General features: G+C 37.1%; 1 protein-coding gene across 6 annotated transcripts in view; it reads left to right on the forward strand.

The window, feature by feature from the left end:
* Positions 1-820: 820 nt before the first annotated feature.
* Positions 821-14125, forward strand: part of igsf9bb (immunoglobulin superfamily, member 9Bb) — a gene marked incomplete at its 3' end in the record, with an annotated part of 112000 nt that continues 98695 nt past the window's right edge. For all 6 annotated transcript variants that reach the window (XM_079586100.1, XM_079586102.1, XM_079586101.1 and 3 more), the window contains exon 1: positions 821-1133. In XM_079586100.1, the coding sequence (XP_079442226.1) occupies positions 1070-1133 (64 nt within the window). In that variant the 5' untranslated portion in view covers positions 821-1069. The remainder of the gene's footprint in view (positions 1134-14125) is intronic.

The raw sequence follows: 14125 nt of genomic DNA on the forward strand, positions 1-14125 counted from the left end.
ATGAGTCACCAAACAATAAAATCAAGTCTGAGCACTATATTTGAATGTGAATTTTAGAACACTCTAAAAAATGCTGGGCTGTTTTAATCCAAATTTGGGTCAAATTATAGAAAAAAGCATGTGGATTTAGAATTACTTAAGGGTGAGTAAATGACAGACTGTTTATTTATTTATTTAAATGGAAAGATTGGTGTGAGTGACCATCAAGTAATGAGTCATTTATATACTACATCTTTTGGACGCTGGGAGGACTGATTCATGATGTGTGTGTGTGTATAAATATATAAGCTATAGGCTATAGCCTTGACTCATAATAACGGCGTGATATTATTACAGTGCTACTTGCCTCCTTCTAGAATTAGTTTAGAGCTAAAAAAAATTGGTTGAACCATGATGTCACTAACAAGTGACATCACTACTAACGGATAATTCAGTGTGGCTCCAGTTCAATGTCTCAATCCTAACACCGCTCGCAGTGCAACCGATGGGATGAAATGCGAATGACGCATACAGGTTGAGGATTTCCCACGCGAAAGTCTGACGTCTACCCCTCCACACATTTAACTTTCACCACACGCGGCTTTATACCTATGGAGAGTCTCCGACAGTCTGCTTACACGACTTCGCTTTTGCGCATGATACTGCGGTCCCGACGCCACTTCACGCTCCAACTCACCTTGAAACGCGGTGCTCTCAGTTTTTACATGGAGAGCGACGGAGAGGTGACCAATACCCGCCCCGACGCCTCCCCCACTGGCCAATGAAATCAGAGCGGGGGCGGAGCTAACAGCTAAATTGTCATGCTTGGTTTCACGCTGGCATTGCTATCAAGCCGCGTCTGGCTGCCGTGCGCTGGTGCAGGTGCTCTATTTCATCGAGAGAGGATGCGAAAGGAAAGAAGGGGAGGGAAAGAATGAAGGGAACCGTCGGAGAAAAGTATGCAGGGCATGAATAAAAGGGTTTCAGCAGCTGACAGCGTGTCTAACGTCCAGGGGCTCGGCTAAGAATGATTTATTGAAAGGGGCACTTTGAGATATGATGAGGTTTCTTTCTGGTTGGCAATAGTACTATGATTTGGTATGTGGCCACTTTGATAGCAAGTGTATTCAGCACCAGAGGAACAGCTGCTCAAGGTGAGTTGAAGTGCAATTTATTATATACAGCTTTATGTTTGTTGTGAGATACTGCTGAGTTTAAAATAAAATTCTGGGATTGGGTCATTCTGAGTTAATTTCTAATAATATATCTAAATTCTAATTTGATCATGTGGAATATTTTAAAGTAAACAGCACTATAGCAGCTCTGGGTTATTTTGTTTTTATATTTATAATAATTATAGTTTTCTCTTTGCATATGCCATATAGTGACATTTCTGTTTAAGTGCTAGTGTTTTTTTTTAAAGTCATCTGAGCTTGCAAAACGAGGGTTTGAGCTGTTAATTCCTACATATTCCTCTGTTCTTCAATACCATGAGCAACTTTAGGCTTGTATACTTCATATTAAGTGTGTTCTATTAAAAAAGGGATTGATCACTCCAAAATGAACATTCTTTTTCTTGTCGAGCACAAAATGATGTGTTACATTTCACTTTCATTGTATTTGAGCTAGCTGAGGCTGATTTTGCCTAACATGTCCTTTAGGTTTTGCAACCTCATGAGATTGAGTAAATGATGACAAAGTTTTCATTTTTGTTTTAACTATATTTAAGCTCTGAAAATATTAATCAGAGAACTTTAATTACACATCTGAAGGTGCTTTTACCGGCAATTTATATGGTGTTGTGCTCAGTAGTATTTTAATATATCAGTCATTTTGTGCTGTAGGTTATAGTAATTCACTTTATGAATATTCTGCCTTTCCTGACCTTCCTTAGATGTCTTTAGCTTTTTAAACACGAGACCACTCTAATAGAGCCATCAATTGTAAATCAAGATGTGTTCTGTAAATCTGACCGACCTACAGTTCATAGTTTAAATAAGTGGTCTGTCTTTATTTCAAATGTTGGGTTCATGGACTCACATAGCCCTGCAATTTCCAATTTATCCACTAGAGGGCTGCTAACTGTGTAGCAAGGAGCATCCAATCTTGGGTCACATTTTGAGAACTTTTTCATTGCATGCACTATGAATAATTATACATTTCCTATGTCAAGAGAGACATTATTCGAGGTTTGATATGTTGCTGTATGTAGGTGTTATTTAACCCCTCATTTTTATGTATAAAAAGCGGAATGTGCTCATTTTACCTTTGAGCTGTGTCATCCCCTTAATCTGACAGTGAGACATATTTCACCTTGCTGTTCTGACGGTGCACTTTGCTACATTCGCTCAGTGTCTCCCTCCTGTGTGTCAGAGCCACGCTGCACTATCCCAGCCCTAATGCAGATCTCTCCCTGCCCTCACCCTCCCGTCTCAAGCTGTTAGATGGCAAACAGGCCAACAAACTGGCCAGGTGCCAGATCGATGCTTTGTTGCTCTGTCTAAACAGAGGACTGGGAGGCAGCAGCCTGACAGTCATGAGCTGATGCATGGCTACTGGAGGCCCTCAGGGCTCAGTGCTATAGCTGACCGCACTGAACTTGTTGAGACCTCCAGCAGTCCACCTCAGGAACAGACCATCTTCCCTCATGAGAAGAGCATGTGCCCAACATCAGCGTTCCCCTTTTAAACTAGTTTTGTGTTTGTTCGAATGTCAGGGGCAGGGGCTCAAATTGATCTTTTTATCTAAATTTGTCTAGATTGACAACAAGGAGGTTTATAATACCTGGAGAGATCTTGTTCATCTCAAAAGAATTAAGCTAATGACCTAAGCCTTAAATGAAATGTGACTAATATAATATAATATAATATAATATTAGTCACATTTCATTGACTTGACGAGCCTTAAATGAAATGTGACTTATATTATATTATATTATATTATATTATATTATATTATATTATATTATATTATATTATATTATATTGTATTATATTATATTATATTATATTATATTATATTAATACGATTATTTTGGGGTGGGTAATATTTTTTAAATGCTTTTTATATAATTATATTATGCTCACAAAGGCTGCATATTATTGATCAAAAATACAGTAAAAACTTTTATACTATGACATATTATTACAATTTAAAATAACTGTTTTCTATTTAAATATATTTTAAAATATAATTATTTTTTTGTGATGGCAGAGCAGCTGAATTTTCAGCAGCCAGTCCAGACCCGTCTTTAATGTCACATGATCCTTCAGAAATCATTCAAATATGCATTATATTATATTATATTATATTATATTATATTATTACCCCTTATACCCTACAATGTCATAGTTAAAGTATCTACCATGAGGGGCTAACAGGCCATGCTAACCAGCCAAAATGTTGAGTTTGGGCAGACAGGATGTGATTTGAGCTGATGTGGTACATATGAAATGATGGTGATTTGTTTTAGCAGTTAGCACATGCTAGCAGACTAGATTCTGCCGGGTTCTTAACCCTTAGGCATTGTTGATGTAGCTGCCAGCTGGAAATGGAGAATCTAAAGAAAGCTTGCTCTGGAGGTTTGTACCGCAGTCTATGTTTCATGGAAAGCCTGTTAGAGGAGGGCTAGCGGGGGACCTGACAGCTGCTCATTTTTAAGCGGTGTTGGATAACATTGGATGTGTTTTCCAACAGTCATCACTTCTCTTTCATCCTCAGGCTGTGATGGCTTGATCCAGCAGAATGATAAGCGTGTAGGATTCTTCCCTGTGGAAAAATTTAAATAGTTTATATAACAAACAAGCAGCCTGTCAAACAACAAACTTTCATAGTCGTTACTAAGTCTTGGTAGTACAGATTGCAAGGAAAGAATCCCCAAATTGCTATTTTTCAACTTAGGCTACTGGCTCTCTTGACCGATACTTTCAATGTCTTGTAATTCTGATTTATAATGTCAGCTATCTAGCCAAATCCATGACAGGCGTTCTAATCAAACAATGAAAACAGCAGACTTGCGCTGATATATATATATATGTATGCAAACCATGAGCGCACAGCCGAGGCAGCCAATTTCCAAATGAATTTTTTTGGCTCCAGTGATTCTGAGGGAGGGTTAATGCTTTGCGCTATAAAGAACAAGGAATTACAACTATTAGAACACATACATTTTTAAGTTTTATTATCTTTGCTTTTTATTTGTTTTCTTTTGCATTTATAGGAGGGGGGGGGGGGTAATCAATTAATAATAATACAAAATATTTCTTAATCAGTATGTTGTCTTGTTTTCGAGTTAAACATATCTAAACATTCTCTAAACAAGATTAATTTAGCTTTATCACCTGGTTTCACAGACAGGGCTTAGGCTAGAGTAGGCTTTAGTTAAATTAGGGCATTTAAGTAGCTTTTATAAACCTGCCTTAGAAAACAAAACATTACTGGTGTTCATCTTGACACAAAACAATGGCAGTGACATTTTAAGATATGCCAGTGCAAGTTGCTTTAAGTTAAAACAGCTCAAACATGCATTTTAGTCTTGGACTAGGCTTAAGCCTTGTCTGTAAAACCGGACATTTATCTTGAATAAAGTTTATTTTTACGGTACTAAGTGAAAATAGCAATCGATGCTATTTATATTTTACAACAGCAGTTTTTTTCTTTGCGCTAAGTGTAAATAGTAGTTAGATGCGATTAACACTTTATTCCCACTACTAAATCTTTATTTCACTTTATCTCTACACTGTAAAAAAAAATACATCCCCAAGTCAAAATTTTCTAGCGACTGATAACATCTACATTTTTCAATTAGTCTGACATATTATTTCTCATTGAGCCAATTATAACAGACTATTGCAACAATTAATTCAATTTATTTTACAGAATTTCACTTGGGCCAATTAAAAAATTTAGATAATTCAGTCACTAGAATATTTTGACTTGGGGAGGTAAACATTTTTGGACAGTGTAATATTCTCTTGATTTCTATTTAAAATAAACGGCTCTTCAAGCTGATATGCAATGGGAAAAGGGAGAAGAATGAGTTTGGAATTTGAACTTTGGTCGGTCGCGTCATAAAATTCTGTCAACAAGCTGGGCTATTTGCACTTGGCGTAAAGACTCTCCGTTTTCTTACTCCAATGCATTGGTAAAACACAACCTACTGCATATATATATATATATATATATATATATATATATATATATATATATATATATATATATATATATGAAGTGCAGTAGGTTGTGTATCGCATTTGTGTTCAGGATATCTTGTTCAGTTTTAAACAGGAAAAAATGGACAAAAATGTTCAAATACCTCCCTAGCACTAGACTCTGAAGTGAATGTCTTATCTACAGTATGTCTGTGGCTGGATTCCATTTCTACTTTCTCAGCACTTCAAAGGCAGTTTCCTGTCTCTGATACTCTCCCTCTTCTAGCGCTCTCAGTCTAGTCCGCCACCATAGCCGGTGCAAACCATGTGTCTGAGCAGACTCCCCGCTGAAACAATGGAAGAGTTTGTCTCATTCAAAAATTTGAAGGTAGAGCTTTTTTGAACTGGATGTTTCTATAATCCACAGACTCGTTCAACTGTTAGGAAGTTGGATAAAAATTCTGGCCATTATCTGAGTTTCTGTCATTTTGGGGAGAATAATTGTACGACAGATGAGTTATTTCTATGACTTTGCTACTAAGTTACATACTATGTTGTTCCTCAATATAGTATTGTTGTGTTTTCCCTGATCACATTAAAGTTGGGAATGAGCAGGGACTTGGCGAAACAATATTATATTGATATATGTATCATCGTACAATCATATTGTAATATTTTATGGTTAAAGTTCCAAATTTTGATAATTTGGGATTATTAAGGAATTTTGAACAATAATACTGTAACTTGTTTAATCTGTATTGTACTTTGGTACTTTAGGCTGTTTTCTCATTTATAAGAGAAAACTATTAAATTAAATAAAAAAACATAAAAAAAATATTTAGTTTGTATTGCATTAGTTGTAGGCTATAAACATGTTTTTATATCGTTTAGCCTACTATATTTATTTGCTTGGTCACTGTCAATGTTGTTGTGTGTTTTGGTTCTTTTGCTGTTTGGTCCTTTGAAATAACAGAAATCATTTGACAAAGAGATATGGAACTGTAATTCGGTCAAGACCTGCCTGGAACTACTTTAGCTGTGCGTTTCCCTGATAATAATTGCACATTAATAATTGCATTCATCAGCCAATCAGATTCAACCATTCAAACCCTGGTCTTCTAAGATTTTTTCGTAATATTTAATTCACCACTCACATATTCCTTGAACCTTGATGCTCTAGCATCAATTTTTCACCAAAGGCCGGCCTGCGACCCGATTGATGTGGATAGGAAGTAACAGGCCACCGCTGGCCCTGGGCAAAGGGCTTGTTCCATAAAAGTCACTAACCCTTATATGTCAATCAGCTGGTATTTGGGCCAGCATTGACTCAGGTCCCCCTCCCCCAAATACAGTCTTCCTCTTATTCTGTAGATGCATGCAAGACAACACTAGTGGAAGATGTTCCATATATAGATACCTTCAAAAGAGCCCTGTGGAGTTCAGTTAATTATGCATGACTTAGCTCTGGCGTTAAAGTAAAGAAAGTATGTTTCTAATTCAAGCTCATCAACACATGAAAAACACCCCTCCCATTTTGGAGAACATGCCAGATGACTGATTTATTCATGTCATGACACTCACTGACTCCATTTAAATGCCATTAAAGATCTAGATTTTATAAAATGATGTAAAACTATCAAGTTTATGCATCTGGCAGACGCTATTATCAAGTCATTTCACTCGGCGGCCATCTTTGAAATGCCTCTCGGGTAGCTGTCATTCAGTCATTCAAGTACAGCTCAAATTCTCCAAAGCTGTTCACCAAGCTTGCAATTCAATTTCATATTTGAAATCATTCATATTTGAATGACAAACAAAATGCATTTTTCTGGACCAACCAATGCCCATGTGCAGTCCTATGTCTCAGAACACTGACGCTGCATCCAACATCGAATACTTCTCTTTTATTTAGAAGGCGGTACTTATTCTGCCTTGTTGCACGTTGCACTTTCTCCCATTCATAATAATTGAATATCAGTCTTTGTATAACTAAAGTCTTTGGCTATTATCTATTGTGACGTTGACAACCACTCAAGAACCTTGTTTACCTTTTAACCTTTTCTTTATTTTATTTTATGTTTCGTCCACAGTGGGAATGGAATGGTTTTCATGTACGGTGTGTTTAGTCAGTGGAAATCACTCTCTTGGTCTAAGTACAGCTTAACGTCTGGTTTAGCACTTTAGAAATCACTGAGCAGAAAGTCTTTGATCTTTAAAGAATTGAGAGCATGGGCCTATTGACCGATACACTCTCATTGCTCTTGTTTAGATCCACATCTGTAATGTGGCCACGGCCTACAGCACACCAAAATGATTGAAGAACCTTGTCTCTCTGTAGTTTGTGAATGATTCATTGATAATGCAGTGATATGTATCTTTAAATACTTCTTGGGTTTAGAAATGTCCCTTTTGATTGGCACAAATGAAAATGACGACAATCAAGGACGCTCAGTATGGTACTCCAGCGGTGTGGTTAGAGTGCTGACTAATGGAGGAGTGATGCCAGTGTTTAGTCTGACTCCGCGTAAGAGGGTGAAGAGGAAGAATCACGATCCAGCATCTGGAAGAGGAAAACACATTTCTTTTGAGTTTGAAAAATTATTGGCTTTGGTACACTACTGTTGAAAAGTTTTTGATCAGTAAATTTAATTTTTTTTGTTGTTGTAATTAATATTTCCATTCCTTACAAAATTCCTTGCTGCTCTTTTGAACTTTCCATTAGCTCTGCATTAGCTGGTTGTGTTTTACACATACATACAAAGATGAAAATGACCCCTTCTGTTTTGCAGGTTATGATGTAGCCTATCTGAATGTCTCATTGTGTCAGAGGTGCATGTAGTATAGGAGACGTGTGTGACACAAAATAAACAATAGCAAGCTACTTTTAATGAACACGAAGATATATCAGGTTCTACACATGAACATTAAATCTGTTTATTTAACACAAGAAAATGAACAGGTGGAACAAAGGGCTTAAATACACATGTCTAGATGATTAACGAGACCAGGAACAGGTTTGTAACTAATAAGAAACCATGACAACTAATAAAGAACTAGAACACAAGCAAATAGTCTAAAACCACTAGAAACTAAACAAGACAGTAGGTGTGTTCGACTTAAAGTGGCGCTGTGCAGACCGATCGGTGTAAAACATCACAGTACCTCGAGAGCGTTTAGAGAGACGGCTCCGTATGCCGAATCGCTCGCTACTTTGATGTCATACACCAATCGGTCTGCACCGCGCTTTAAGTCGAACATACCTAATGAAACTAAACATGACTGTCCGTGACACAGTGACATAATCAATTATTGATTAATCGCTTTGAACACTTGCATCAACCATCGATTTAATTAAACTTGATTAAAAATAAATCATTCTTTCTTTATTTTTTGTTCAGGTTTTTGCCCAGGATTTTCCGATATAGAACATTTTGTGACATTTTAGGCAGGAATTTTGTTTATGCTTTTTATTATTTCCCTTGTGCAGCTTGAGGGATTTGTCAAATAATTGATTCTAAACTTTGACTATCAGTTGGACATTGTTTGTATTTAATGATATGAGAAATATAGATGCACAGTATATTAGTATCCCATACTGGCTAATATTTAATATTTTTTACATTTATTTTATCAGCTGATTGGACATTTAATTAATTTAATTCATTACATTTAAATCTTTAAAAACACTAATAATTTAATAACACTGTTAAATGCCATCTTTAGCGAATCTCAAAATAAATATATATATATATTTGTATGCCTAAAATGCCTAAAATTCACTTGTAGCATTTAAAATGACTTATTTTTAGTTTTCAGTGAAAACAAGAATAGTAAAAATAGTCCAGAATTTGAATATTGGTGCATCCCTGATGAGGAGTGGTACTTCTGTCCAATGAGATTTCAGTGTGGGCGGAACTACTCAGCTTGAGGCTGCAGAAATAGAAACCATGGCTGATAAGAACAAAACTCTGAGTAACAGAATAAGAGATACATTTGATCATTTGTCGTGTTATCACTTTACGTTTGGTGTAACACAGGCAGCACACTATCATCAGCCATGACAACACCATCATCAGTCAGAGATAGAGACAGAAATGCCAAACTGTACACTTTGAGATCCCGTTGTATTGTGTGCGTCAGGACAGGCTGCTGGACTTCACAATGAATTGACAGAGATGTAGAGAGCGTGTGTGAGTATGCGACTCTGCTGACGCGCGTGGGCCCGGCAGGCAGCCAGACAGCATGCTGATCGCCCCTCTCCCTGCCCCCTGACTGGACCACTTCCCCTCGCGTCTCATTTTTCAGCTGTCCATTGATGCAGTTTCCTCCTGCTCGGCTCCACCATGTCCATTAAACATTCATGCTCTGGCCATGAGATACTTCAGTACTGTACCCCTACCCCACACTGTAAAATATTATTGTAATTTTAACTGTAAAAGACACTAAAAATGCTCCAGTAAAAACCTTTTAACTGGTTAACAGGAAGTTCCTTTACTATATAAAGAGAAAGAGAAAAACTGTAATATAGATCTAATCATTTCATAAAAAGAGATACTGTTAAATATACTATTTTTGGAAGTAACAAATGTGTGTATCTTCAATATTTTAGTATTTACCAGCTTGCGGAAAAGCTGCTTGTAACTCTGAATCATCATGTGGTTTTCTCTAGTACCGTATATGGTAAAGGTACAAAACTGATTTTAGTATCAGCGTCGCCTTGCTTATTCAGCAGAAAAGGGCTTTTTTAAAAGTTTTGTTGTTGTTGCAAATTACAGGTTTAACATTTAAAATTGACTGGTGGTACTGTAAATATGTTTACATTTTTACTGTATTTTTCCAGAATTATGCTGGCAACCACATCTGCCAGTAATCCTCTGTAAATACGACAGGATTTTTTTTTTTTTACAGTGCAGACTCTCTGCCCAGAAAACTCTCCTTCTAGCTATCGCCGCCCCTCTCGATTTTCTCCCTAGACCTCGTTTTCCTATCCTCCACCATCCTTCAGAAAGCAATCAATTTTGAGCGCACTCTATCTGTGCATCCATCTCTCTCAATCTGTCTGGCTGCGCTATAGATCTGTTAAAATTAGATTCATCATTCGCCACGAGTCCACGTGTTTGCTCACTGTGCGTACTGCGGTGGACGCCTGGTATGGGACGTGACGCAGGCGGGATGCTGACTTGCTGTAATGAGTCAGGCCCTCGCCCTCCTGACTGAGCCTCTTCTCCTCCTTGTGGCATGGCGCCCAACTTCGATCAACTTTCTCCTTTAAATTCAAAATATCCACTCACACCAATCATATCTGCCCGGCCAGCCTATCACCCCTCAATTTCAGAGGTCAGACAGATCATAAATAAGGTTTATTAAATTAAGGTTAATTTTCGCGAATGCTTTAGTGTATGCTGTACATCCAAACACATTTCAAATTACATTCCATTTGATAGCATGCGGAAACACAACAACACATACACACTAGAAGTTTCATCCTTTTCCAGTGTCTGCTTTGTTTCTCTCCAGAAGTAATGAGCGATCAAATGTATTTGTATTCATTTAAACTAGTGTTTATTTCGCAATCTGCCACACACAAGCACTCATAAATGTGTTATTGCCACCTCTAGTAGTTTGGCTTTGTTACGTCTCATCTGTTTCTTTTATGATTGTGAAATCTTATCTTGGTTCATTTATTTTGTTCAGTCCATCGAGGTCCGACGAGTAAAAGCAGGAACACACTGGAGAGCTGCTTTATTGTAGAAAATGAATTTGTTCTCATTGATATCGACATTGACTGTTTTTTCTGCTTTAAAGCTGCTTGCAAACACATATCGTTATTATCAGATGCTTTCTTAACTACTGATTTTTGCTGATATTTTCTTTTAAAAGGAGGGACAAGTTAGTTAAAAAATTAATTTAACATTATGCAGTCTCAGGAAAGTGTAGTCTTCTAACAGATTAACACCAGTCATCTTTTAACATCCATATGTGGGAGATGACATATGGACATTAGCTGTTCTGTGTTTTTTGGGCACAAAATGTTTAAATGTTTTTTAATGTTTAAAAAAGAAAGCACAAACCCATCCATCATCCCACATCATGAGTCCATCAGATAGACCAGCACCAATGCAACATGGAAATTCATGCGAGTCTAAGCTGACAAATGTGTCTGTCCTGTTGCCTGTACTCCTCCTTTCCACCAACAATTTTGTCGGGAAACAACTAGTTACCGGTAATGACTGCTTAGCCAGTGGCTATTAAAAATGAAAATAGTACTACTACTGTTAGCGTGTTCTCCAGAGTGCAGTGGAATGAACTACTACGCCATACGAAAATCATACTAGGTGCACACAGAGTGAAAAGGTGAAGGGCAGGTAAACAGGGAATATGTGTCAGATAGAAATAGAGAGATATATTGCCAGAAAATCCAATTGCTGCTTATATAATGCTAGCCAGTGTAGAGAATCGTAGGCGTCTTCTGCCATTGCTAACACAAATGAGCATGTGTTTGGGAATATATTTAGACACAGATTCTGTTTTTGTCTCGGTTATTTTTATATTCGATAGGATTAATGACCTGATATAAAAAAAAAAAGTTCCCGGGAATTGCTGGAGCGCTTAGCGCTGCTTTCTTTGAGTGAAAATGAGCCAGAAAAAATTGTGTTAATTTTTAAATGAGTATCTGTATTGTTGTAATCCACATTTTCTGGTCAAAATCCACATTTTAGCACAGCAATACAACAATTATTGTAACAAAACATGATTTGGATGAGCTCAAACTCAAAATTCAAGTCACAGAAGTTATGCTGGAAGGCTGCCGTTTAATCACTGACTCTTCAGCCATGAAAAGTTACAGACTAAGAGGATTGAATACAGTCAAAATGTTCCCAACAATATAGGATTTACAGCCAGCCTCTGCCATAGATGCCTGACTATGTTCACAAGCTCATATATTATAGTGCACACACCATTGTCAGATTTGCTGTCTTTGCTTACAAAAGCACAGTTTTGCTTAATAGAACTTCAAAATATTCAATCAGTGCTTAAACATTAACGTTTAACATACTTTAAAAAAAAATCTTATTACGAAAATGATATACTTTTAAAATACTGCACTTGAGTGCAAACTGAATGTAATGTTTTTATACTTAATTGTATGTTAATTGCACTAAGATTAAAACAAAAGTTGTGTCCCAAATTGTGCACTTATACACTATGTAGGCTACTTATTAACGTCATAGAATGGTGCAATAACAAAATCTGCAAATTAGGACTCATCTATAATGATTTTAAATGCACTTTTTGTAATACTTTTAATTGTACATAATTACAACATTTTTAACTTATGGATCTTGAAAATTACCTTTCATGCAGTGTGTCATGTAGCTGTCTTTGAATGTAAACAGTCTGCGAAGTTGTAAAGATGAAAGTGCATCATAAATAAAGTTAGTTTAGCTCAAAAGAAAGAGTCGACTCTGAACCGCTCAAACGAGTCGTTTGGAGTTCAAATCTATCTTCGCGAAGTTCACACGTCACGATACCGACCCACTTGTAGCTTGTTCGTGGATATCATGTCGTCAAGACGCTGTACTCTCCGCTGTGAAAGAGAATGTGGTTTATTTTCACTCCCAAAGGATGAGGCTTTGAAGAATCAGTGGTTGAAATTCATCTTTACCACAGCAGTATGCTGTGTTGTTCCCTTCATTTTACTAAAGACTGCTTCTCATGTCGGAGATCGGGATTCGCGAAACGCTTGCTCTTGAAAGATGGGTCAGTTTATTTGGTCCAACTTGCTCCTCAGAATCATAACCTGTAAGTATGACTAATTATTGATGTGTATCCTTCTACTGGTGTTCAAAATAGCTACTTAGTTTTGTGTTTTATATTGTGTAGTTCTATTGTCTAACGTTACTAATGCAGATCGTCTGTCGTTCTTTTTACTACTTTGAGTAAAGATAAAGGATGGAGCTAGACTTGTTTTACCAACGTTAATGTTCCAGTCATTCACATAGAGCTCGGCTAATGTATGCACCATTATTGATACAGTTCCCACATGGGCACGGTCTGCAATAAATGAGAAAAATAAACATCGGTTTGTTGATGGACAATACACACTTAATGCTGATTGTGAGGAATAACAGTTGCAACATCTCATAATGTACATCAAACTGAGTAACGTTAGTGTAGGCTACACTGAGAAACGTCCTTCTTAAAGGGATAGCCTAGTTCACCCAAAAATGAAAATTAGCCCATGATTTAACTTACTCACCCTCAAGTAATCCCGTATATGACATTCTTCTTCAGAGGAATACAATCAGATAAAAAAAAAATCCTGGCTCTTCCAAGCTTTATAATGGCAGCAAATGGCTGTTTCTGTTTTGAAGTCCATAAAAGTGCATTATAAAAGTGCTCCACACGGCTCCGGGAGGTTAATAAAGGCCTTCTAAGTGATGCGTTTGTGTAAGAAAAATGTTAATATTTAAAACTTTATAAAGTAAAATAACTAGCTTCCGGCCAAACGAACATATGAATTCAACTCAAGTCAAAGTGCAACTTATGCGAGTAATGCAACGTACTGCTGATATTCACACTACACCTTGACGTACTACACTACTTCTGGCGTCAAGTTGCTCTTTAGGAGCAAGAAGATTGCGTGTGGCCGTTTGGCCTGAAGCTAGAATTTAACTTTGTAACATGTTAAATATTAATGTTTTGCAGAAGGCCTTTATTAAACCCCCGGAGCCGTGTGGAGCACTTTGTATTGTTGAATAACTAGTTCTTCCAATGTTTCATCTTCGGACTCGCGCTCAGATTATGGTAAAATCGACGTCATAGTTCGTTACTGTCTTTAGTTTACGGTGTACAATCACTGAACTGTAGGAAGCCTCCAGATGGAGCTAAAGTTCAGTTATGGCAATAGGCGTTTTTGTTTTTGACACCCGCTGTACACGGTAGACCAATCACAACAGACCGAGCTGTCTGGCCAATCATACCCCTTTTCCACC

This window comes from Phoxinus phoxinus (genome assembly GCF_949152265.1).
Source record: "Phoxinus phoxinus genome assembly, chromosome: 17".
Classification (NCBI taxonomy): domain Eukaryota; kingdom Metazoa; phylum Chordata; class Actinopteri; order Cypriniformes; family Leuciscidae; genus Phoxinus; species Phoxinus phoxinus.